This window comes from Ipomoea nil, unplaced genomic scaffold, assembly GCF_001879475.1.
Source record: "Ipomoea nil cultivar Tokyo-kokei standard unplaced genomic scaffold, Asagao_1.1 scaffold1262, whole genome shotgun sequence".
Taxonomy (NCBI): Eukaryota; Viridiplantae; Streptophyta; class Magnoliopsida; order Solanales; family Convolvulaceae; genus Ipomoea; species Ipomoea nil.
Genome location: NW_017617690.1, coordinates 1947011 through 1970440, shown reverse-complemented (window position 1 = coordinate 1970440; position 23430 = coordinate 1947011). Strand labels below are relative to the sequence as shown.

The 23430-nt window shown below is 38.2% G+C and overlaps 1 protein-coding gene, 1 long non-coding RNA gene and 1 pseudogene across 2 annotated transcripts; 2 read left to right on the top strand and 1 right to left on the bottom strand.

Annotated features, from left to right (window-relative positions):
* Window positions 1-23430, top strand: part of LOC109184526 — a 28136-nt pseudogene that overhangs the window by 2796 nt on the left and 1910 nt on the right.
* On the bottom strand, window positions 13102-23313 carry LOC109184531. The gene is made up of 3 exons (XR_002054806.1): window positions 23198-23313; window positions 13333-13343; window positions 13102-13112 (listed from the first exon to the last, which is right to left on the bottom strand). It is a non-coding gene; the product is annotated as an uncharacterized LOC109184531 (long non-coding RNA).
* LOC109184529 (G-type lectin S-receptor-like serine/threonine-protein kinase At2g19130) lies at window positions 22275-23203 on the top strand. The gene is made up of 2 exons (XM_019334542.1): window positions 22275-22785; window positions 22976-23203. Exons 1-2 carry the CDS (start codon window positions 22304-22306, stop codon window positions 23070-23072), a joined length of 579 nt encoding a protein of 192 aa, XP_019190087.1. The 5' UTR covers window positions 22275-22303; the 3' UTR covers window positions 23073-23203.

The following is a 23430-nucleotide window of genomic DNA, read 5'->3' as shown; positions in this document are numbered from 1 at the left end:
ATTTATTGATATAGCTATAAAGGATTCTTGTGATTCTCTCAAGGTCATAAGATGTATCGAGGTGGGACTTCTATGCGTCCAAGCAATTCCAACAGATAGACCAATAATGTCTGATGTAGTTCGAATGTTGAGCAATGACCCTGTAACACCAATTCCACAACTCAAAGAACCTGCATTTGTTTCTAGAAATTTCAATTCCATTGTTTGTACTTCTCATCATAATTCTAAAAATGAGATTACAATGAGTATTCTCAATCCTCGATAAACGATTTGTCACTTTGTGTAAATGTTGTACGCCCTTGTCAGCTATTATACTTGTTTGTTATATGTTTTTGCCTGGTTTTATAGTCAAATGTTTCACGTAACTGCCAAATACATTGTGATTTGATGACATTGCTCTAGCCCTTCAAAACGGAAGGTCAGAGGTTCAAGTCTCATCTCCAATATCAAGTTGTTTCATCCCCAATCCCGATATCATGTCGTTGAGTAGATACTAAATTGTTGCTACGACATGTAGTGGACAACCCCTTTTAAATAAAAATTTATAGATACTCCGCATTTTTTTATAATATGTAAAAATATGAGTTAATGACCAGTTCAATAATTAAAAATAATGTTAGCCATATTATTATTATTATAATTGTTATTCATATTGTATTAGAAAAGTCAGTAGTATACTAGTATGACTAGCCTATTGAGTAGGAGTAGTTTACGTTAAACTTATCTACTTAGTATTCTATTGTAACTGCTTCCTAAACTAATCAACGAATATTATTCTCATCTGGTATCAGCCAACCAGGTTAGACTCTCTCTCCAAATCTTTTCCCCACCACCGTAAACCACCATCCCTTACTGCCATGGCCAGTGCATCATCCGAGAGGACTGTCACCGCCGTCGGTGCTGCATCACCGGCGACCGCCTCCAATCCACTGTCCGGGGCACACCACTTTGTGTCCATCAAGTTGACAATGCGCAACTTTCTCTTTTGGAGGACTCAGTTGGTGCCATTCCTCCGTGGCCAGGAGTTGCTGGGGTTCGTTGATGGCGAGATCCCGTGCCCACCACCGGTCATCACTGTTACGCCGGAATCCGGCGATTCCGCCACTGCCTCCGCCACCCCGACGTCGATCCCGAATCCTGACTACAAGGCATGGATCAGACAAGACCAGGCAATCCTGTCTTTACTCATCTCATCCCTCTCGGATGAGGTGATGCACTTGGCGGTTGGTCGTTCCACATCCCGAGAAGTGTGGGAGTCCATCACCACGGCGCTGAGTTCATCCACCCGAGCCCGTTGTCTGAGCCTTCTCGGCCAGTTTCACTCCTTACGCCAAGGGAATAGTTCAGCCGCAGAGTATCTCGGCAGAGCGCAATTGTTGGCGGAAAATATAGCGCTTGTCGGGCGGCCTATTTCACTTGATGAACAAAACTTGTTCGTCTTCCGCGGGTTACGTCCAGAATACGGAGCCATGGCATCGTCTCTTACGGCCGCAGGTACACCGGTAACAATCTCACAACTCTCCGATTACTTACAGGCGCAGGAATTCATACACGCGGAGGATTTTTCGGTGGGTGCCGAGGCTGGTTTTGCCGCACCACCAACGGCGCACTACGCCGGACGAGGCCGCAATGAGGACGGCGGTCGGAATGGCAGTGGACAGTCCAGCGGGCGCAATCGCGGACGAGGTGGCCAAGGACGAAATGGCACTCCTCGCTGCCAAATTTGTCGCGCCCAGGGACATACCGCCGTGCCATGTTACCAGCGCTACACCGGACAGTCAGCAGCACAGGCTCATGTCGCGGTGGCCGGCGACGAATCTGCCTCGGGGTCAACGGCCGGGTGGTTCCCCGACACCGGCGTGTCGGCTCACGCTACACCAGACGCAAGTCTGATGTCCCAATCAGACGAAAACACGGGTGGTGATGTTCTGCGCGTAGGAAATGGTGCAGGTTTGATTATTTCCCGAGTTGGTCAAGCGTCTGTACCATCTGAATCTAAGTCACTAAAATTGTCTAATGTTTTATTTGTCCCCGATTTATCTGTTCCTTTACTGTCAGTACATCGGTTTACTAATGAAAATAACTGCTATTTTGAATTTCACAATAACTGCTGTTTTTTTGTGAAGGATTCCATAACTCGGGCAACACTGCTTAAAGGGCCCACCTCGGGTGGTCTATATAAACTTCCGGTGTCACAGTCCCATTTTGCCTACCTCACTTCCCGTACCACTTCTGATGTGTGGCATCGAAGGCTTGGCCATCCTCATTCAAGCGTTCAGAGTCGTGTCCTAAACACCTGTCCGGTTGCATCGAATAAAGTCGTGTCCTAAAAACCTGTCGTATGGGAAAATCAGCCAGATTTCCTTTAGATAGGGTTCCTTTCAGTAGTCAAAGTGTGTTAGATTTGATATATACTGATATTTGGGGACCTTCCCATGTAATTTCCAGTAGTGGATATAGGTATTTTGTATTATTCGTTGACGATTTTTCCCGTTACACCTGGTTTTATCCCTTACGGGTAAAATCAGATATATACAAAATGTTTGAGGTGTTCCGTGTCCTGGTAGAACGTCAATTTTCGCGTTCTATCAAATCCATTCAATCGGATCTAGGTGGGGAGTACAGAAAATTACATTCCATTTTTGCTAATCTTGGTATAAACCACAGACAATCATGTGCATATACGCACGAACAAAACGGGCGGGTCGAACGCAAAAATCGACATATAGTTGAAACCGGATTGGCCCTACTGGCCGAAGGTTCAGTCCCACTACAATATTGGGACTATGCTTTTGAAACAGCCACCTGCCTAATAAATTACCTACCGTCGTCAGCCCTACAGTTTCAAAGTCCTTACAGCCTTATACACAAAGTGTCTCCGCCATACACATTCCTTCGTGTGTTTGGGTGTCGCTGCTACCCTCATCTTAGGCCTTACAATCGGCACAAGATGGAGTATCGGTCTACACCCTGCATATTCTTAGGTTACCCGTTGTCCTTTAGGGGTACAGATGCGTTGATTTAACTTCTGGAAAGGTCTATATCTGTCGCCATGTGCGCTTTGATGAACATGTTTTTCCTTTTGCAGAATTGGAGAAACAGGCTGATAACTCCGTATCATCACCGGCACTACCGTGGGCGACCAGTCCAATTTTAACTCAGACTGTGTCTCCTACGTTGGTGTCCCATGAAGCCGTGCCAGGGCCATCGGCTAGTCCGGTTCCCTTGGCACAAGAGGCGCCACCCCCATTGGCTATTGAAAGGCCTGTCAGGACTCGTGCAGTTAGAGTCCGCAGAACCCAGACTCGGGTTCGGGATCATACAATGCGCCTTCGCCGTATGACACGAGGAACGGGTGAAGAGTTTCACGCGTTAAGTGCAACTACTGACCCGACATGCTACTCTCAGGCTGTTAGTCACCCGCAATGGCGTGAAGCCATGGATCAAGAGTTCAACGCACTCTTACACAACAACACTTGGGCACTTGTACCTCCCAAACCCCACACGAATGTGATCGGGTGCAAGTGGGTATTTCGGACCAAGCGTACTGCTGATGGCTCGATTGAGCGTTATAAAGCCCGGCTTGTGGCCAAAGGCTTTAATCAGGAAGCAGGCGAGGACTTCTTCGACACCTTTAGTCCGGTGGTCAAGCCGACTACTGTCCGTCTGTTATTTTCTCTTGCTGTTTCTCACCATTGGACACTTCGCCAGCTAGACGTTCACAACGCCTTCCTTAATGGGCATCTAGCTGAGACTGTCTATATGAAGCAGCCACCAGGGTATGAAGATCCCACACATCCAGATTATGTGTGCCATCTTCAGCGCTCCTTGTACGGCCTGAAACAAGCTCCCCGAGCTTGGTTCAAAAGGCTGCATGACTATTTGCTTTCTGCAGGTTTTTCACCGTCGAAAACGGATGTCTCTCTTTTTCATTACACATCCGGCAAAGTACGAGTCTACCTGCTCGTGTATGTTGACGACATAATTATGATGGGCAATGATGCAACCCTCATCGACACACTTCTACACCGACTGTCAGACACTTTCAAAATCCGGGACCTTGGCACGCCTGGGTTCTTCCTCGGTATAGAAACGGTTCACCTTGACTCTGGGATGATGCTGTCACAACGACGTTACATGAATGACATACTAGCCCGTGCGGGAATGTCCGACTGCAAGTCCCTTGCTACACCTGCTGCAGTAACCCACGATGTTTCCCCATCTCAGGAACCGTGTGACAATCCAACTCAATATCGCTGCATAGTAGGGGCACTCCAGTACTTAACCATTACGCGGCCTGATTTATCTTTTGCTGTGAATCGGTTATGTCAATTCATGCATTCCCCCACTACTGATCATTGGGGTTTCGTGAAGCGGGTCCTTCGGTACATTAAAGGAACGCTTAACCACGGTCTACGACTGACGCCTTCTCCCTCGACTACTATTCATGCCTTTTCAGATTCCGATTGGGCCGGTTGTCCGGTAGACAGAAAGAGTACTAGCGGATATGCTGTTTTCATTGGGGCTAATCTGATCTCTTGGTTATCCAGGAAGTAGCGCACTGTTGCTCGCTCCTCCACTGAGGCTGAGTACAAGGCTCTCGCTGACGTCTCTGCTGAGGTCACGTGGGTTGTATCCCTGCTGCGTGAGCTAGGTCTACATAGCGGAGAACCGTCTACTCTATGGTGTGATAATCTGGGCGCTACCTATCTTTGTGCCAACCCTGTTTTTCACGCCAGGACTAAACATGTGGAGATTGACTACCACTTTGTTCGAGACAAGGTTGCATCCGGAGATATAACAGTCAATTTCATTTCAACCAAGGACCAGCTAGCTGATATATTCACCAAACCGCTTCCTGGCCCTCGTTTTGCTGCTCTACGAGACAAGCTCAATGTTGTTGAGCACCCTCCTTGAGCTTGAGGGGGAGTGTTAGCCATGTTATTATTATTATTATTATTATTATTATAATTGTTATTCATATTGTATTAGAATAAGTCAGTAGTATACTAGTATGACTAGCTTATTGAGTAGGAGTAGTTTACGTTAAACTTATCTACTTAGTATTCTATTGTAACTGCTTCCTAAACTAATCAACGAATATTATTCTCATCAATAAAAATAAAAAAATCTAAGGGTGTGTTCGGAAATTCGGAAAATGATTTCTAAAAATTATTTTTCGAATTTTCAGTGTTTAGCAACGTGAAAAATTTAAAGTCAATGGATAACAATGCCATGGTCTATGGAAAAATTTAAAGTCAATGGATGCTGTGCCACCACCTCCCAGTGACAAAGCTAGTTCCCTAGACCCGTTTAGTAATTTATCGGCTGTAAGTATTCGTTTATAGTTATCTTATTATTATTTATCAATAAAATTTTATATGATTTTTAATTAAAAATTATTGTAGTTAGGGGCACGATGTCAATTGTTTTTAAAAGATCCAATTAGACGTCCAGTGGCATATGGGACAGCTTACAGTGGTGGACAAGTTCATGGGGTTGTACTGGATGTAAACAATGTGAAAGTGAGTGTAACTGAAGTTGGTGATCCAACTGCACATGTACCATTCCCCACCGGTGAGGTTAAGCTTGTAAGTGATGCAATTCAACACTTTATCGTTTGGCCAAAGAAGCTGGTAGAGTTATGTACTGAAGCTAATGCGGTATGTATACTAATAATATTTCTATTTTAAAATATTAAATAATTTACTTTTTAAAATAATAATTCTTACTTGTATTATAATTCACAGTTAAAAGACAATACCATGGACAATAGTATTGTTCTAGATTCTTTGACTGCTGAGTGCAAAAAGGCTTTTACAATAGCTCGCCGTTTCGAACAGAATCTTGTGATCCATGTGGCTCGTGGTATTATGGGCAAGATTGAGTATGACTTGCACCTTGAAAGTGCGGAGATAATGCGTTTCTTAAGTATGGACACCATCGATGTTTCTTTAGTTCAGTTCTTTATAAGGTAATAATAAGTTCTTTATGATTATTTATGCATAATAGTTTTATATTTACATAGTTGATTATTTATGTATAATTGGTTGTATTTGTGAATAGGGGTATTTACATCAGTTTTGATTTGGCATCATAAGACACTTATGGTTTCCTAGATCCATATTGGATTCAACCAAAAATGAATAATATAGAAGAAATGAAATCATATATAAATGCCACCATGCAGTATGAGAAGAAAAATGTGTATTTAGCCCCATATGTTCTCAAGTAAGTTTTAATTACGTTTTAAATTAAAGTGCTTATATATAATATATTTTTATATTATATTATATTTACTTATTTACGTATAACTAATAAATTACTTATTTGTAGTGAGCATTGGATGCTAATGGCGATTTGTCCTAGATTAAATGAAATTTTTTGGTTTGATTCACTTGGTCATGGGCCGCGTGAAGACATTAAACATATAATGAAAACGTATGTAAATTTATATAATGAATTAATAGTTATTATTAAACAAGTGATGCCAAATATTTACATATATTTTATGTCTTATATGAATAGGCGTATGGCTGCAACAAGCATGATGAGTGGAAAGAAACAATCTCGTTCACCGAAATGGACTACATGTTTGGTAAGTACTTCTTTCACTTTGTAAAACATGCAAACTTATTGTTTTTTATTTCTATTTTAAAATAATTTTATTGTAATTCAAATGTAGTGTGCTATACAAAAAGGAAGCACCGAATGTGGTTTTTATGTGATGAAATTCATGTGGGAAATTGTTTCCAACAACCTAAGCAAAGGAATGGATAAGGCAAGTAATCTAATAATACATATTTCTTTTTCAAATGTTGTTTAAAATATTTACTTATTTATTATTTTTATTTTTTTTTAACTTTGTAGATTTTGGAAAGACAAGGACGATTGCCCTACAACAAACAAGAGATTGATGACGTTAGAGACAAATGGTCTAAGTTTCTTATTGATGAATGGGTTAATAAAACGTTGTTAATTTGATACTAGTTTATGTTTAAAACTACTTTGTGTTTATTGGTTTGATGTTAATTAGTAGTTTTGTTGCATTGTGTTATTTATATTAATTTTAGTTTTAGTATGTAGTTTTGTTGCATTGTGCTTAATTAGTTTAATGTTTAGTATATAGTTTGAATTAGTTGATGTTGATGCTGAATGTAACTAGCTGCACAGGTTCTGATTGCACAGCAGGTTGGCTAGAAAGCATAAAACATTTTTTGTATAAAAAAAAATGGATACGACGTCAGCTATTGGGCATAGCCGACGTCGTATAGATATTTATTATTTAAAATAATGATACAACGTCAGCTAATTGGCTATTAGCCGACGTCGTATCATTTAAAAAAAAAAATTAAATACATACGACGTCGGCTATTTGGCGTAGCCAACGTCGTATGTATATATATTATTTAAAATAGTGATACGACGTCGGCTAATAGCCAATTAGCCGACGTCGTATCATTTTAAAAAAAAAATGAAATACATACGACGTCGACTATTGGGCTTAGCCGACGTCGTATATATATATATATATATATATATATATATATATATATATATATATATATATATATATATTATTTAAAATAATGATACGACGTCGGCTAATAGCCAATTAGCCGACGTCGTATCATTATTTTTTAATTTTAAAATACGTACGACGTCGTTTATTTTCTTACAACGTCGATTTAGTCGACGTCGTAGGATAGCCGAGGTTAAATGGGGTCATTTAGCCGAGGTTAAAGCTATTTTCTGTAGTAGTGATAGTTACATAAATAGTATCTTGTGTAAGGGTGATAAAAAATGTATTAGCATTATTAGAATGCGACTTATTTCATTTTATAAATTGTGTGACCTTCTTACTTCTAATAACTTATTGCACACAACTTGAGCCGTAAGTGTTAAGGAACAAGTAATAATGTTCTTACATATAATATGTCACAATGTATGATTTCGAGTTATTAGGTCAAGGTATTATAGGTCAATTGAGATAGCTTATCGTTACTTTAGAAGTATTTTTGTGAGCCATTTTAACTTTGTATAAGAATGTCATAGTATTACCTGATAGTGAATTAACTCCTTACAAAGTCATTAGCAATCCATGATTTTATCCATATTTTAAAGATTGTCTAAGAGCAATAATAGATGGAATCCATATGTGTGCATTTGTGCCACTTGATATGCACGGAAGATTTCATGGACGGAAATGTAGAACAACACAAAATGTGTTTGCTGCCGTCACTTTTGATTTGAGATTTTATCATGTGCTTGCTGGGTGTGAAAGTAGTGCACACTATTCTCGAGTCTTGAATGATGCACTCACACGCCCAAATAGATTTAAAATTGGATGAACAAAAACTGGAAAGCCTCCATCCGGAATATCTATCGTGAGCAGAATGTTTGTGTCGATGCCCTTGCCAATATGGGTGCAAATCTAAATGTGCACTGGCGCAAACTTGAGCGGTGCCCTCCCATCTTGGAAGATCTTGTTGATCATGACCATCTCCGAGCGAGCTGGCCTAGAAGAAGTAGCAGTTAGCTCTCTCTTTTTTCGGGATACCCCCCTCCTTGTCCATCAAAAATAGGTTTAAAATTCCAAAAGGTATAAATAATACAATTATCACTTTTTTCATTGTGTTACAATATATTGTATAGTAATTACTATATAAGTAATCAAGTTGTGGAAAATATTACCTTGGTGATACTGGATATGACATCCGAAATGGAATACTTACTCCATACCCTGGTGTTAGATATCATTTGAAGGCATTTAGTGTTCATCGTCCTGAGAATATGAAAAACTTTTTAATCTTCATCATTCGTCCTTATGAACAATTATTGAGAGAGTGTTCTGAATTTTGAAGAAACAATTCTGTGTATTAGATGCAAAACCATTTTGGGATTTTCAGACACACGTGGATATAGTTTTAGCTTGTTGCATAATTCATAACCATATTATGGGCGCCGATCGTAATGATGAAAATAATCAAGCATTAGTTGATGTTGATGATGATGATGATGATGGTAGCTTGTTGACCTTATCTCATACCCAAAGTAAAGAAAGATAAGAGGCTAGGCAGTGAAATGCAAAGAGGGATGAGATTGCTTGCAGAACAAATGTGGAATGACTTTAGTATCTAGTTTCTTGTACTTTGTTGGATGTTATTAGTTGTTAAATATTGCTTTGACTTTGATGGTTGATAATTGGTTTTATTATTAAATATGGTATATACTTTAATTGCAATATTATTTGTATTTTATTATAGCAACATGGCTAAAGACAAGGGAATTGGCACACCTAAGCAATTTAGATAGACAAAACCAATTGAGAGCGTATTTCTACAGATAATATTAGCTAAAGAGGCTAAAAATCCCAACAATCCAACTAACAATTTTATATCTTCCTCGTTCAACCGTATTACTTCTACTATTTCTGAACAACTCAATGTTGCATGTGAATCCAAACATGTAGAGAATCATTTGAAAACAATGAAGAACACGTGGATGATGATAGGCAAACTGAGAGATTTGAATGGTGTTGGTTGGGATGAACACTTGAAAATGATTACGTGCGATTCAGTGGCTTATGGAGCTTAACTCGGTAGTATTTTATTAACATAATTCTAATTGATGGGTAAATACGTGTAGAGGGAAGGCTCAACCCGCCAGGAGGGACATCACCCCGACAATGTGACTGAAACGCTCCCCGAAGATGATATATGTCGGTAGTTAGACCGATCAAGAGGCCTGATGATCGAGCTCACCTCCAACCACGCAGGGCGAACGATGCGACCTACCAGACATGCTGACCAACCAGTTGGTCATACTATAGTCCATCTAACTGTCTCGGCACCTCGGAGAGGCATACCTAGTCCAAACATCCAAGTATCTATGGCATATACCATGTTATCCTCAACACCATGCAGGTCAGTGGGGACAACAATGCAATATAACAAGGGGTTCCACAATAAGATGTGTAGTTTCCACCGCAAGGATTTGCCCAGACATATTAACCATGGTTAGGGACCCCCGGGTACTACTTTGTAGCATCCACTCCTCAAATCCCAATTGAGGAGCAGTAGCAACTAGCAACACATCATGTCCAACAGCAACCCCCACAACCCCAAAATCACATCTTGGGGGAAATAAAAGCGGCAGATTGACCGAGTAGGTCGGCAGAACGATCGAGTACCTGGAGAAAATAAGAGTGGTAGACCGATCACGAAGACGGAATCAGGAAGGATGTAGAGGCCACCAACAACCTGACGTCACTCAACGAGAAAGTGTTTTTGAATGAATTCGAAAAAGTGTCAAGTCTCGGCTGGCCCCCAGGACAGCCGAAGCCACTCACGATTGAAGTCTCGAAGAACAATGGAGCAGAGGGAAATAACACCAGAAGAGTAGTGTAACACTATCATTAAATCCCAAAACAGAGCATAACTAAACATAATTGTTGGGGTGCTATGCCACATATGAGCTGGAGAACTCAGATGCACAGGCTAAACTATCTAAACATCATAAATCCTCAAATCAATGTCAAGGACATCATCATGGCACGCAGGCCGATAAGGAACTAAACTAGCTAAGCCTCGGGTCCAACTAGCGCGCTCCGGAGCTACTCATCTGTGCCTGAAAGCGAAATATATCTGTTCAGCGAATAATGCTGGTAACCCACTCTAACGCATTAAAATACAATATAGGTATATATATATATATATATATATATATATATATATATATATATATATATATATATATATATATATATATATATATAAGGAAAACCATTTTGAAGCCGAAAATAGACTCAGCAAGTAAGGGTAGGCACATTCAGCAGATATAATCACGCATATCAAGATACTAGCATATACCCTAAGGTCACCAGATTATTTCACATCGACTATATCAGTATTCAATCATTATCTCAACACGTAAACACACTTTGGTGGTGCTGCAGGACCAATCGCATGCCCATACATGAGGGTCAACGCATATAGCTCTGACACGGCCCCGAAGCACCCTGCCTTGTACCGTAGCACAAGGGGATTGATCGCAACCAATCGATGAACCGCAGCTCATATAGTAACATTTGATCGCAACCAAACGGTGGACTGCAGCCTGAATAGTATGTGTATATCTGATCACAACCAGATTATGGACCGCAGCCCTATATATATATATATATATATATATATATATATATATATATATATACCTGACCGATCGCAACCGGCCTGGTTAACAGCCGATGGTTCTCAACCCATCCAACTGCCTATATAGCCAATTGATCGCAACCAATTGGGGTATCATGCACACATAACACATAGCCAAGCACATGCAACCCACATTAACACATAGGGAGGGGGAAAACATATATATATAACTTATGCGTGGTCCACCACATTACTAGAGATATGCCTAAGGGGTTCATACATCTTTCACCTAGGCCAACGGGATACCAATTCGACTAGCATGCAATACACAAGACTCTTTTATCCTACGAACGGTACCAGAAACATCAAACTAGACTCAGGCACGACAAACGGGGTACAATGGGACACCACGGAACACGGGGAAACATCAAACGGGGAAAACCACCATATTCCACATTGGAATTTCCAGCGGGTCACCACCCGCCAGCTGCTTGCCGGCGGCGCAACACAAGGCAGCGGGTGCCCGGCGGGCAGTCGCCTGCCCGCTGCCGGGCGGCCTATTGGGGCAGCGGGTAGGTGGCGGGTACCCCTGCCCCCACTGACTCTTATGTAATAATTCGGTCCCGGGATCTTTCTTGGAACCCGAAACCATGTCCAGACACATTTAAACACCAACGACGACACCACGTAATCAAGGAATGGATTAAAATCAAGAATCACATTAAATACATCCTAACACGACTTCTAAACATAATCAATACTCAATACCCAAACATGCAAAATCCCGCCCAAATATACCAGGAATATCACGATACGAAGTCTACGATTTAATCCTAGGGTTCTAGTTTATATTAAAATCAAGAACATCAAGATTTTCAATATCAACACATAAATATCAAGATCACCTCATAAACATCAAGATTATAGAGATCACATAAACATCAAGATCATCTCATCAACATCAAGATCATCTCATAACCATCACAAAAGCCTTATCAAGACACAAGCATAGAATTGCATATCTAAGGAGCCAAAGAAGAAGTTTATAGCAAGGAAAATAGATTTTGTTGAGACATGAGTTACTTCTTAGCCTTAATTAATCCTCCCTTGGCTATTAAGGTTCTTCTCTAAGATTTCCATCTATTTGATCTCCCTAGGCTTGATGGTAGGGGAATCTCCTGGGAATAATTTTGTGTAATATAACTATGGGTGGTAAGGGTTCTAATTGCTTTATAGAGTTAGGAATCCTAATCAGAGTCTGAATAGTAAAGACCTACATTATATTCCTAATAGGTCTATAGCCCTAGGATCCCTAATTAGAATCTGAGTAGTAAAGGCCTATATAGGCCTAGGATTCCTAATTTGAATCTGACTAGTAAAGGGTTTACTCTCTTTATTCCTAATAGGCTTAAGACTCTAGTTTAGGCAAGGGTCCACAATCCATGATGGACCACATTAATTAATTAAAGGGAATCCTAACCAAATTAAATCCTTTTTAATTATTATTAACGAAATTAATTAAATAATTAATCCGGGATTGAAGGCCGTAATACGAGGTGTTACAAGTAGTCAGCCGATCGACTACTTGTAGAAAATTTGTGCGGCCGACAGTTTGATCATGTTCGTCCGTCGACATTGAAATTGATTTTAAACGAGTGACTACTCTCAAATCTACTTGTGAAGGCTTTGACCTCTCGAGCATTCCCTGTCCTACCTGTAATGGTTTATGTGACAACCCAAAATATATTTTCTCAAATTTTATTTTATAAGAATCCCAAATAAATTATTTTTACTCCTACGATAATCTTTCAAATGAGTGTATAAATTAAATATTTTTAAATCCTCTATTTCAAATAGTTCAACACCAAATATTAATATATTTTAAAAACTCCTATCTATTGAGTATATATATGTACCAAGTTTTGACCCAAAAAGTCAATCTGAGTGGAACCTGTGAGACTGATTCAAATGTTTTGGCCTAAGAATATTCTTGTGAATGAACCCATTTTGTTCCTAGTAATTTAGAAATCTATTTTTATCCTAACTTGACCCAACTTTTGAATCAAAATTATAGCCCAAGATTTTTAATCGCGAAATGACCCTTTTAACCAACCCCCCATTGGCCGAAAAATTCAGCTCCCTTGTCTAGGGTTTTGAGCCCTACCTATATAACCTTCACTATTCCATTGCCTTGAACTCAATCCCTCCTATTTGTCTCTTATCTCTCCAAGCTTTAGGAGATTTCTAAGAAGAAGAAGAAGAAGAAACTTTGTAAGCAAATATCTATTTTTTATCCTTCATTTCATTTTCCATCATCTTTTCTTCAAGTATTCTCCTCTTCCATTTCCTTTTAGCACATCCCTTTTAGAATATAGTATATGTTTCTGTATGTATGTGTGATGTATTTTCTATGTGTACTGTTCTTGTTGAGAAAATAGGAGGTCAAGGTGGAAACCTTGGTTGAAGAAGATGAGGGATTCCTACTAGGGTTTAGCAAGCTCAAGGTATAAACCATGGCCTCCCAAAACCTATTATTTTGATATTGTGTTGTTATTGATGATATAGATGTGTTGTTGGTGTTTTGATGCTTAGAAATGTTGAAGAATGCAGTTTTATGTGTTTATTATAAGCTTGTGTTGATATCTTGTTGTTCATAATTGTTTGGGGAAGTGTTGGAGGTGTTTTGGAAACTAGAAGTGGGATTTTGTTCATCTAATGCAAATTTCCCGAGCTCACTGCCTCTTTATTTTTTTCGGCCGTGTGGAGCTTACCAACGGACCCCAGAGGGATCCCTCAGTAAGCCCCGTCACCCTGCGGACCCGAGTGGCGGACCACGAGGGGATCCGCCACTCAGGGCCGTGACTTGGCGGGGCTCCTCAGGCTCCGCCAACTAGCCCGGCCAAGTCATTCTTGAGAGGGCTAGGCCCTTGAGGCTCGACCCACTTTGTTGTTTCGGACCGAGAATCGTGGGCCCGTGAGGCTCGGAGACTCGGGCTCGTAACGACACGTTAGTATGAAATGTGCCTATGTGATTTGTGAATAAAATACACTTTTTTAAACCAAGCATGATTAATGATTTTTCCTAAGTGTTTATTAAGTGTCGTTGAGCATGAAAGTTCAGTACCATGTTTTGGACTTGAGTTATGAGATGAGTTGATTAAATGCTCTAGTTGCATCATCTAGTTCATGAGTATTGAGATTAGCATGAATATATGGTTTCATTTGCATGATTGGCTATTTCATAAACTTTGGTACATAAAACATATGTTTTCACATTAAAAGCTTTTGCATACTTTAGATGGTCTATATTATTGACTTAGGTTATTTGCAAAATCCGTATATGTATTTCAAAAAACCTATATTTATATTATTTTGAAAGGCTTGCATATCATCTAGATTGTCATCATGAAAAGAGAAGTTATATGAGATATATATATGCTATCTATATGAAGTGAGGAAAACCATTATTTTGGAGGCTCCTGGTTGGACTATGTCCTTTCGGATGGTACGGTCAGAGATGACCGCTTTTAGAAGTAACTTGGTAGAAAAATCCCGAGTTGCTACGTTCGATACTACCCGCTGGGCTTCGAATCCCATTAAGGGGGTGTGCACACTGAAAGTACGATACCTGATTCCACAGAGATTTAGAACTACGAGTATCGATTCTGTGGGCAAGATGAGTATTAGGGCGACCCATGTTTGCTAGCCCGGATAGGTCTGTTCATGATTCGTGAAGTTTCTACCTCCCCACGAGTTTGAGGTTCCGTAGGTACGGATGTGGCGGTTGTGTGGGAAGCACCGTTCGCTAGGACTTCGCTGCGGCGGAGTACGTGCCTCACAGACCCAGATTTGAAAGAAAGAAGAGAAAAGAGAATCATGAGATATGATAGAGGTCCTCCGCAGAAAAGTATTATTATTATTATTAATGAGAGTATGAGTATATATATATATATATATATATATATATATATATATATATATATATATTTATATAGTTATATATACTATTGGATCTATTGAATGGATTTCCAGTGTTGCTTAGTATATGCCTTGTGATGAGTATATTGATGAGGACGATTTTCACGCATCCATCAAGTATCAAATCACAGTATAGAGTTTAGATATCGTTCCACTGGAGATGACTCTTGTAATGTTAGGAATTGATGCAAAGTGGAGTTAAGCACAAGCTAGAACAATTCTTTTAGAAGCTAGACCTATCGATAAGGAGATGGTTTGATACGAACAAGCTAATAACAAATAGAACAAGTAAAACAAAGGACCGGGATTTGATTGATTCAAGCTAAGATGCCAAATATTGTACTAAGGATTAGGGAATTAAATCAAGGCATAGGGTAAGTGAGATGCACAAAAGTGTCTACCACTCTCGTAGCTATTTGGACTTGCAACTTCATATTGAACTCCACTCTCGTGACAATTCAACCCAAGGATGCCCAAACAAGAACACAAGGCAAAGATTCCCCTTAACACCCAAAATACTCTCGTATTGGGTATTAAGTGTGTGAATGTGTGGCTAGTGTACAAGCTCTACTCTCGTAGCAACAAACACACTTCAAATCAAGCATATAATTGAGATCCAACAATCATACACAAATTTCTCAACAAACCCATTTCACACAACAACCCTAGATCACCCAAATAATCCCCTTTATGTAATACAACTCAAATAGGCATCAATAGCAATAAATCAAACCAAATCCTAGTCCCAAAACACTTAGCTACTCATAATATAACAATAGATACACAATATTAAAAGAGAAATTGAAAGCATAGATGAAAAGTAAAGAGAAGAGATGAATAAGAAAACTTCTCTATTGAAGTCTTGAAATCCAAGATTTGCAATGTTCTTGAGCTTGGAAATGGAAAGGAAACACAAATCTACACTAATCTAAGCTATTCTAAACTAACCCTAACTAGAGAAATGAAAGGGGAATGAAAAGTGTGTTTTTGGGGTGAAAAAATCCTCTTTTAAAGGGCAAAAATGGGTCTGGTTTGGGTTGCAGAGGCTGGCCACAGGTGTGGCTTCACCCGTGGTCAGAAATGCAGTGTATACTGCCCAGTGGCCACACCCGTGGCCACCAGGCAGTGTATACTGCCTGGTTGCCACGGACGAAATCTGTGCACCTGCTCTGACTTCTAGGCTATTTTTCACTCCCAAAACCTTTGAATTAGCATTTATTGTCTTCATCAAAGTTGTATCCCTTGAAGTTAGCTTTCCAATGATATAAAAATCACTTGATTTGGACACTCCTAGACCGAGATATAGTCAAAATACGGAGACAGCGCCAATCTGGGAGAGAAATGCCACCTTACTATCTTTTGCTTTGCCTTTGCATTGAATTGCCTATATCATCAAGACCACTAAGGCACAAATATTTGAAACATGAAAGAGTGTTGTTCAATCTTCTTTTCTTCATTTTTCCTCACAAAAATATCCTCATGCTATGATGACTTGAAATCTTGTTCAAATAACTCAATGTTTGGCTCAAAACATCATTTTCTTGTCAAGTCACCTAAGCACAAACAATCATTCCATAAGTTACCAAATTGGCTCAATAATATAATGATTAACAAGTAAAAATACTAAAATGTGCAAGGAAAAAGCATTAGTTTTAGACATTCATCATATATGAGAAGTAAAGTATGTTATATTTTTTGAGAGTACTAGTATGATAACATGTTCTTACTTGATACTTGAATCTCTTGCGTATTATCTATCTTGGAAGTATGTTGATACTGCATATGTTGATGAGTATACCTGCTTATATATATAGTATCCTTACTTAGGGTTTATCGTTGGTTTGCCTTATTGCCTATGTGTATACCCGTTGTACTTGAATATGAACCGTTTTCCAAAAATCTATATCTATAGTTATGTTACAGGGTTGAGTGGCATTATACTTAGCATTTTTATGCTAACGAGTTTATTTTCCTATGTGTTTTTATAACCCCTTTCAGGTGGACTTGATGCTTGATGAGAGCGCGCATTGATAGTAGTAGTGTGTAGCTCTAGGGTTTAGTAGATGCTAGCCTTAGTCATTCCTCCTTATCTTTTGGTGATTTGAAGTAGATACTGATGTAGCTAGACTACATGTTTTGGTTGGTGCGTAGACACCGGGGTTTGTATACCCCTTGTTATTGATGTTTTGAGCTGAGACTCTCTTTTGGTTGTAGACTTAGCCTGTGCAGTTACTCGAGGGTGGGTAACTGTGGCAGTGACACTCTCTTTAGTATTATGATTTGGGATTTATATACATATCCTAGGTTATCTTTATTTCCTTTGCTTTTGTCTTTTTAGACTGCTTAAATCTAGGCTCTAATGTTTAGAAAAAAAGGGTGTTACAGTTTAGCCCGGTTGATGGCACAAAAAAAAAATTAAAAAAATAAAAAACTCTCAGTCGGTCCGTTTGAGGTTTTGTCCGGTTGAGTTATCCCAGCTCTACCTGCACGATCTTGTCCAATCCAGTATTGCATCTATCCCACTTCACAGCGATGAACATATCTATCCCGCTTCTCAACGATCAGACCGCTTGCTGGTCAAAAAAAAAAAAAAAAAAAAAAAAAAAAAAAAAAAAAACCTTGGCATGTCCGTGTGAGGTTTTGTCCGGTTGAAATTATCTTGGCCCTACCTGCACGGTCTTTCCCAGTCGAGTGTCACATCTATCCCGCTTCTCAGCAATGAGACCTCTTGCTAGTCATCTAAAAAAAAAAAAAACAAAAAAAAAACTCACGGCCGGTCTGTTTGAGGTTTTGTCTTGTTGAGTTATCGCGGCCCTACCTGTACGATCTTGCTCGGTCGAGTGCCACATCTATCCCGCTTCTCAGCGATGAGACCTCTATCTCGGTTCCATTTATGCTATTACTAGTGTTAAATTTTATTTTTTCACTATTGCATAATTTTAATGTATTTTTTTTTAATTCAGCAACTATCAAGTTTGAAACTTTATTGAACAGAAAAATTGAGTATTATTATGAGATGTATATTGTTGTTGGGAGAGATTGTGTCATGGTAGGTTTGCAAAATCTTTTGCAGATATTGATTTAGAAGGTACCAAAGAGTGGATTACATATCTTTTCAAAACTTGCATGACCCAAATGATGAAGAAACTAAGCGAAAAACATCTGCATCAACTGCTACTTCGTATAAAAAATTCGGGCAAAAGAAAAATTCACTTGACTTGAAATGGATGAAATGACACAACAACTTCGTAACATTGCAACAACCATTAAGTCATTGAGTACCAGTGACATTGATGAAAGTGAATTGTATCAACTATTGATGACAATAGGTGCTGACTATCATAAGGATGACTTGTGTAAAACATTTGAATTTCTAATGACAAATGAAGTTCAAGCTAGAATTTTTAAGGTGAAGAGTACAAGCTTGAAGAGGATCGGAAATGGATTGAGAGCTTTATTTCTTCTTTGAGTTAGAATATTGTGTATGACTTTGAAGTTGGTTATGTTGGATTTTATGACTTTATCTTGGATTGTAAGACCTTCATCATGTTAGATTGCTAGTTTGTTATTTTGATATCTTATTTTGGATTGTAAGACGTAGGATGGGATGATCACTTGGTTATTTTGGTTTTTCTTACTTGTAGTTGCAATACCTTGATTAGTTATTTTGATATTATATTATTTTATTAGTTATTTGTTCAGTATACTGAAAATTGTTATGATAAATGTTGTTATATCTAAACAAAATAATTAAAATGCTTAATTATACAATTCAATTCATTTTTAAAAAATGAACTAAACATATCAAAACAGTTTTCTAGGATGCAACCAAAACAACAATCTATTTGAAATAAGAAATAGAATATAAAAAAATATATTCTTAAAATTAAATATTAATATATTATAGTTATGTATACTTCCTTGATTAGTATTTTCATTAAAAAAAATGGAGTAAAAAATGTAGAGATTAGAATAATAAATAAAATAGTTAATTACCATAAAAAAAAATAAAATAGTTTTTTTTTAATGCTATTGACTCTATTACAATGTAGTATCTGTTCACATACTTTCTCAACCTACTGAAACACAACTAATATGAAAGTCCAACCCGGGTACCATTAGACTACATAGTCTTAGTAATAAAATAGTTAATTCCATTTTTTTCATAGATTTATAGGTGTTACTGTGTTAGTCTACTTTTAGTTATTATTTTTAAAAACATCGCTTTTGGTAGTATTATTATAGTTTAATCATTTTTAGTCCTCCATCCACAAAACCGTTAAAATGACGTTAAATAAAAGGACATTTCGGTCTATTTAATTCTAAGTGTTAATTTATTTTTATTTTTTGATTTTATATTTATGTGTGTCATTCCACTTTTAGTAATATTTTTCAAAACAACCTCATTGGTCCTAACATTATTGTGGATGATCATTTTTTGTCCGTCCTACGTCAATAAATATGTTTAAAATGATTTAAATTAGAGCAAATACCAATTTTGGTCCCACGAGTATTAGCAAAATGACAGTTTTGGTCCACATGTTTAATTCCTACCAATTTTCATCCACGACTATTGTTTTAGTACCAATTTTCATCCACAATTATTGTTTTAGAGCCAAAATTCATCACGTCGGTCACCCCTTCGTTTAAGACATGCCGGAAATGAAATTATTAAGGGTAGTTTCGTGCTTTTCAAATTAGGATTCATATTTGAGCATGAATAAAGGGATTTAAGCCCTAATATCTATCCCAATTCGCAGTTTTCCTTCTCAAATTAATGTAGGATGAGGAGGAGAACTACGAATTGGGATCAATCTTTGGGCTTAAATTCATTTATTTATGCTCAAATTGGAATATTAAGTTGAAAAAGATAAAAACGCCCTTAAAATTTTTAGATTTCGGGATGTTTTAAATAGATGAGTCACCAACGTGATGAATTTTGGTACTAAAATAATAGTCGTGGATTAAAATTGGTACAAAAACAATAGTCGTTGATTAAAATTGGTAGGAATTAAACATGTGGACTAAAACCGTCATTTTGCTAATACTCGTGGGACTAAAATTGGTATTTGCTCTTTAAATTATATTATTAACCACTCAAAAATTCTCATTTTTTTTCTTCTTGATAATAGAACAATACAAAGGTTCTACATCTTTAAAAAAAAAAATCATATACACTGATCATACATTCATTGATAGCATAAATAATCCTTAATCTATTCATATCATAATGGATCAAACACTGCTACCTATTCATAAGTCTACTGCAAAACTCAAAAATGTCTAATTGAAAAAATCACAACTCTACTTTTTGACAAACCTTAAGTCTAGTGCATGACATTTCATAAAAATCCATAGTATTACTTAACAATATCCACAAGTCTACTTTAAAAACATTTTAAATCAATCTATTGTTAAGGGGGCTGTGGAGGTGTAACTATATTTTTATGAAGTAAATTTAAATCAATCATTATTGTGTGGATCATGGTCCACACAACTATGTGAACTATATTATCAAATAATATACATTTAATATGCAAATAATGTACTTTTAGTATATTAAAATGTACATTATATTCAGAAAAAATACATTATTTGAGTACTGAAAGTTCATTATTTTGTGTAATGTACATCGAATACACGAATAATGTACTTTTTTGTTATAGTCCACACAGCACTATGTGAACCATGGTCCACACAATAATTTACCAACAATCATTATTACTTTGACCATGCATCGTCCACACATTTCTATAAACCATGAATAAAAAGTAAATTTTTAATATACTGAAAAGAAAAATACTTGGTATACTCTCACCTTTAACTCCCAACTTGTACTCCCTCTCACATGCTCTTGACGTAGACATTTTTCTGTGGTCCCACATGATGAAAATAATCAATCTTAGTTTGCCACCTCAAGAAGTACAAATAAGGGTGTAGAATTTTGGGAGTCTATGTAGTAGAACTCTACTAAAAATACATTATTAAAATGTACATAACATTAGAGTTCTACTACATGTAATCCCAAATTTTACTCCCTCACTTTTACTTCATGACATGACAAATAAAGATCCGCTATTTTTATCATGTGGGTCCAAGTAATATGTCTACATCAAGAATGGCTCTGTTTGGCAACGCTAAGCTAGGAGCTTATAGCTTATTTTAAGCTACTAATAAGCTATAAGCTCTGTTTGGTAATGTTCCCAAAATAAGAGAGGGAAGATACTTGCTAAAATGTCGCAGTTTAGTGAGGAGACCCAAATTGATGTTATTATGGCCACATTTGCACTACATAATTATATTCTGAGAATTCACAAGATGACATGATATTTAATGTACTTGAGCAGCATCCAGATTACATACTGCCTGATGAACTTCAAGATTCAAGTAGTAATATCTCCATCAACGAAAATTTAAGTCACACCTCTATGGAGATGAAGGAGATTCGCAACAATATTGCTACTTCATTATGGGATGCTAGATCATGATCATGCTAATAGTTTTATTTTAAAAAGTGTTTACTTTTTTTGGAAGACAAAATGTTAAATTTTAATATGTAAACAAACTAATTTAAATTTTATGAAGATGTACTTTTTAGTCTTTTTACATTTATCAGCTTATCAAAAAGTTAATTTTACCAAACACTTTCAATCATAACAGCTAGCTTAACAGCTCTTCAATTTTCAGCTCCGAACTTATAGCTTTTCAGCTTTCAGCTCCTTTTCAGCTATCAGCTCTTAGCTTATAGCTTTTCAGTTAGGTTTGCCAAACAGAGCCAATTTGTGAGAGGGATTAAAAATTGCGAGTAAGAAATATAAGTGAATGTAGTATTTTCCATTACATTAATTTGCCGTCCCTCTACGCGTAGGGTGCAAATAAAAAAATTGACATTTGGCATCTTCCTGGAGAGAATCTTGAGTCTTGCGGGTATAGGTCGAACTGAAATTCGGAAGGGAAGATTCCTTTCCCTTTGCGCCCATGATTCAGTTTAAGCAATCTGTTAACCATATTGGAATAAACAATTAGAAATTTCAAAGTAAACATCATATAGATCAAGCTCTGCTGAAACTCAATTAGCACATAAACTATCCATACTATCAACCCCATAATTCAATGTATATATAGCTAGCTGTTGCTTATAAAAGCTAAACTGCTAGCGGTATTGTATTGGTATGGGATGGATTTGTTGCATTTCGTATGTTTTCTTAGCCTTTCTGGGTTTTTTCTGCAATCTCGGATTGAGCGCCGACAGTCTCATACCCGGCGAACAGCTTACTCGAAACCGGACCTTAGTCTCCGCCGGCGGGAACTTCGCGTTAGGATTCTTCCGCCCCGGAAACTCTTCTTCTTCCTTTCTCGGGATTTGGTACAATTCCATCAACAAAACTGTGATCTGGGTCGCTAACAGAGAATCTCCGCTGCGTCAAGATTCTGAAGCCGTTTTCACACTCGGGTATGATGGGAATTTGCAGCTTTTGGATGGCGGCAGAAGAAATATTATATGGTCAACGAATATCTCAGGCGGCGGCGGAGAATCCATGGCCGCCCAACTGCAAGATACGGGAGATCTTGTTGTGAAGCAGGGTGAGAGTACCGTTTGGGAAAGCTTCGATGGCGACAGCGATACGTTAATGCCCGGGATGAGGCTAAAGGTAAACAAGAAAACTGGAAAACGGAACGTGATAAGATGTTGGAGTAGCAGTGATGATCCCCGGCCAGGGAAATTCTCCTTGGGAATGGATCCTAAAGGATCTCCCCAGCTTTTGATTTGGAAAGAAGATAAACCATATTATAGGAGCAAATTGTATCAGGAAGGGTTTACTTACAGTACTTACCTTCCAGCACCGGCGTATGCAACTTATTCATTTGCTACAGAAAATGACGAAGAATATTTCAGCTATGGATATACTAACACCTCAATTCAATCAAGGTTCGTATTGACACCCGAAGGTCGTGTTCAGTTTCTGTTGAGGCAAAAAGCAAGTGATGAATGGCAGAAACTGTGGGAGGCGCCAGCCACTGGCTGTGAATTTTATGCACACTGTGGTTCATTTGGAAGCTGTAACCACTCGGTTTGCCGTTGCTTGGAAGGGTTTAAACCAAGATCACAGAGAGATTGGGATAAGGGGAAGTATGATGGAGGGTGTGAGAGGAGCATAGCGTTGGGGTGTGGAGAAGCTGATACATTTATGAGGCTTCCCGGGATGAAATGGCCTGACCATTCATCTTCTCTGGGAAATATGACATTTCAGGAATGTGAAATGGAGTGTTCTAACAACTGCTCGTGCACCGCTTTTGC